Source organism: Naegleria gruberi (genome assembly GCF_000004985.1).
Source record: "Naegleria gruberi genomic scaffold NAEGRscaffold_71, whole genome shotgun sequence".
In the NCBI taxonomy this organism is placed as follows: domain Eukaryota; phylum Heterolobosea; class Eutetramitea; order Acrasida; family Naegleriidae; genus Naegleria; species Naegleria gruberi.
Window position 1 is genome coordinate 258636 of NW_003163256.1, and position 1383 is coordinate 260018.

The following is a 1383-nucleotide window of genomic DNA, read 5'->3' on the forward strand; positions in this document are numbered from 1 at the left end:
TGGATGCAACTACTTGAGGCATACTGACAGTACCTGGGCTAATAACATCATTAATTAAATTCCAAATTGAGAAAAATAATCCTGTCTTTTTCATACTCATTAATTCCTTCCATAATTTGTCTTGTCTCTGTTTTCTCTTCAATTTTCGAGCTTCCTTTTCCTCATCAGGTAAATTTTCATTTGAAGTATTAATTGAATTTACATTTTCCAAACTATTAGTTGATTTCTTTTTTGGTACAAAATAATCATGATTCATATCATTTACTACAAGAGTAGAACCTTCATCAGTTCTCCTTGTTGTATCTATTGGAACTCGTTGACCAGTTGAATCAAAGAAGACAACTTCTTCTTCTTGGTCTTCATGATTTTTCTTATTGAATATCTTACTAAACAATGACTTCTTTTTAGATTTTGGTGGATATGATCCTGCTTGAATATCATCATAATTAGGAGCAGAATAATACATTCCATTTTGTTCTACACTATTACCATGGTGATTACTACTATTATTATTAATTAATATTCCTGCAGATGGTTGATATGAAAAGGCTTGGTCAAATGTTGGTGAAACAATAATTGATGAGCCTGTAGTAGTTTCGGACGAATCCATCGTATTGAAATGATATTGATGCGGAGCCATTTCAAACCTCTAAAATGTATATATATTTATCTATGATAACAAAATTATAATAATAATAATAAATAAATATTTCAAAACAAGATAATTTTCTCTCTCTTCAAAAATTTAATATTGTGTTGTGATGTGATGATGGAAGGTTTTGTTTTCAACTCGCTTCTATAACTAGGAGAAAGAGAATTGATGATGAGCGAGTGTGTGAAACGTTTTTTTCTTCTTCGATCCTCGCCGATTGTTTTGTGAAAACTCCGAGGAGAGTTTTGCAAAGGATGAACAAGTTTGGGTGTGAGACCAATTTGAAATAAACAAGAAAGTGCAGAAGTTTTCAATTCCAATTCAATTAAATAAATTGAAGTATTTTCTTTCTCAGAAACATGAAATATAGAGTTTTTCAATATTTTCATTTAAATTCATCGCAAACATGGTATTATGGCATTGTTTCCTTTGATATTAAGTATTCCCAATGAAACTATTTGAAAAGAATAGACTAATTGGATCAGTAAATAGTTCAATAATCTTTTCTTTTTCGAATAGAAACTCAACATTACCAGATATTACAAATTTTCGAGAAATTCCTTACATCACTTCTCAACAACAACAAATGTAACTGAACGATTTATTGAATTAACCAATAACGTTCTTTTGAAAATCATCATGAGACTAATAAGGATCGGAAATAGATGGAGGACATTCTTATTGTAAACTTCTAAAACAATGATGTATTACTAATATAAAAAAATGCGTCG

The 1383-nt window shown here is 29.7% G+C and overlaps 1 protein-coding gene across 1 annotated transcript in view; it reads right to left on the bottom strand.

Annotated features, from left to right (window-relative positions):
- Window positions 1-649, bottom strand: part of NAEGRDRAFT_74606 (uncharacterized protein) — a gene marked incomplete at both ends in the record, with an annotated part of 32459 nt that extends 31810 nt beyond the window's left edge. The window contains one exon of the mRNA XM_002670451.1: window positions 25-649. Coding sequence (XP_002670497.1) covers window positions 25-649 — 625 coding nt within the window. The remainder of the gene's footprint in view (window positions 1-24) is intronic.
- Between the last annotated feature and the right edge of the window lie 734 nt (window positions 650-1383).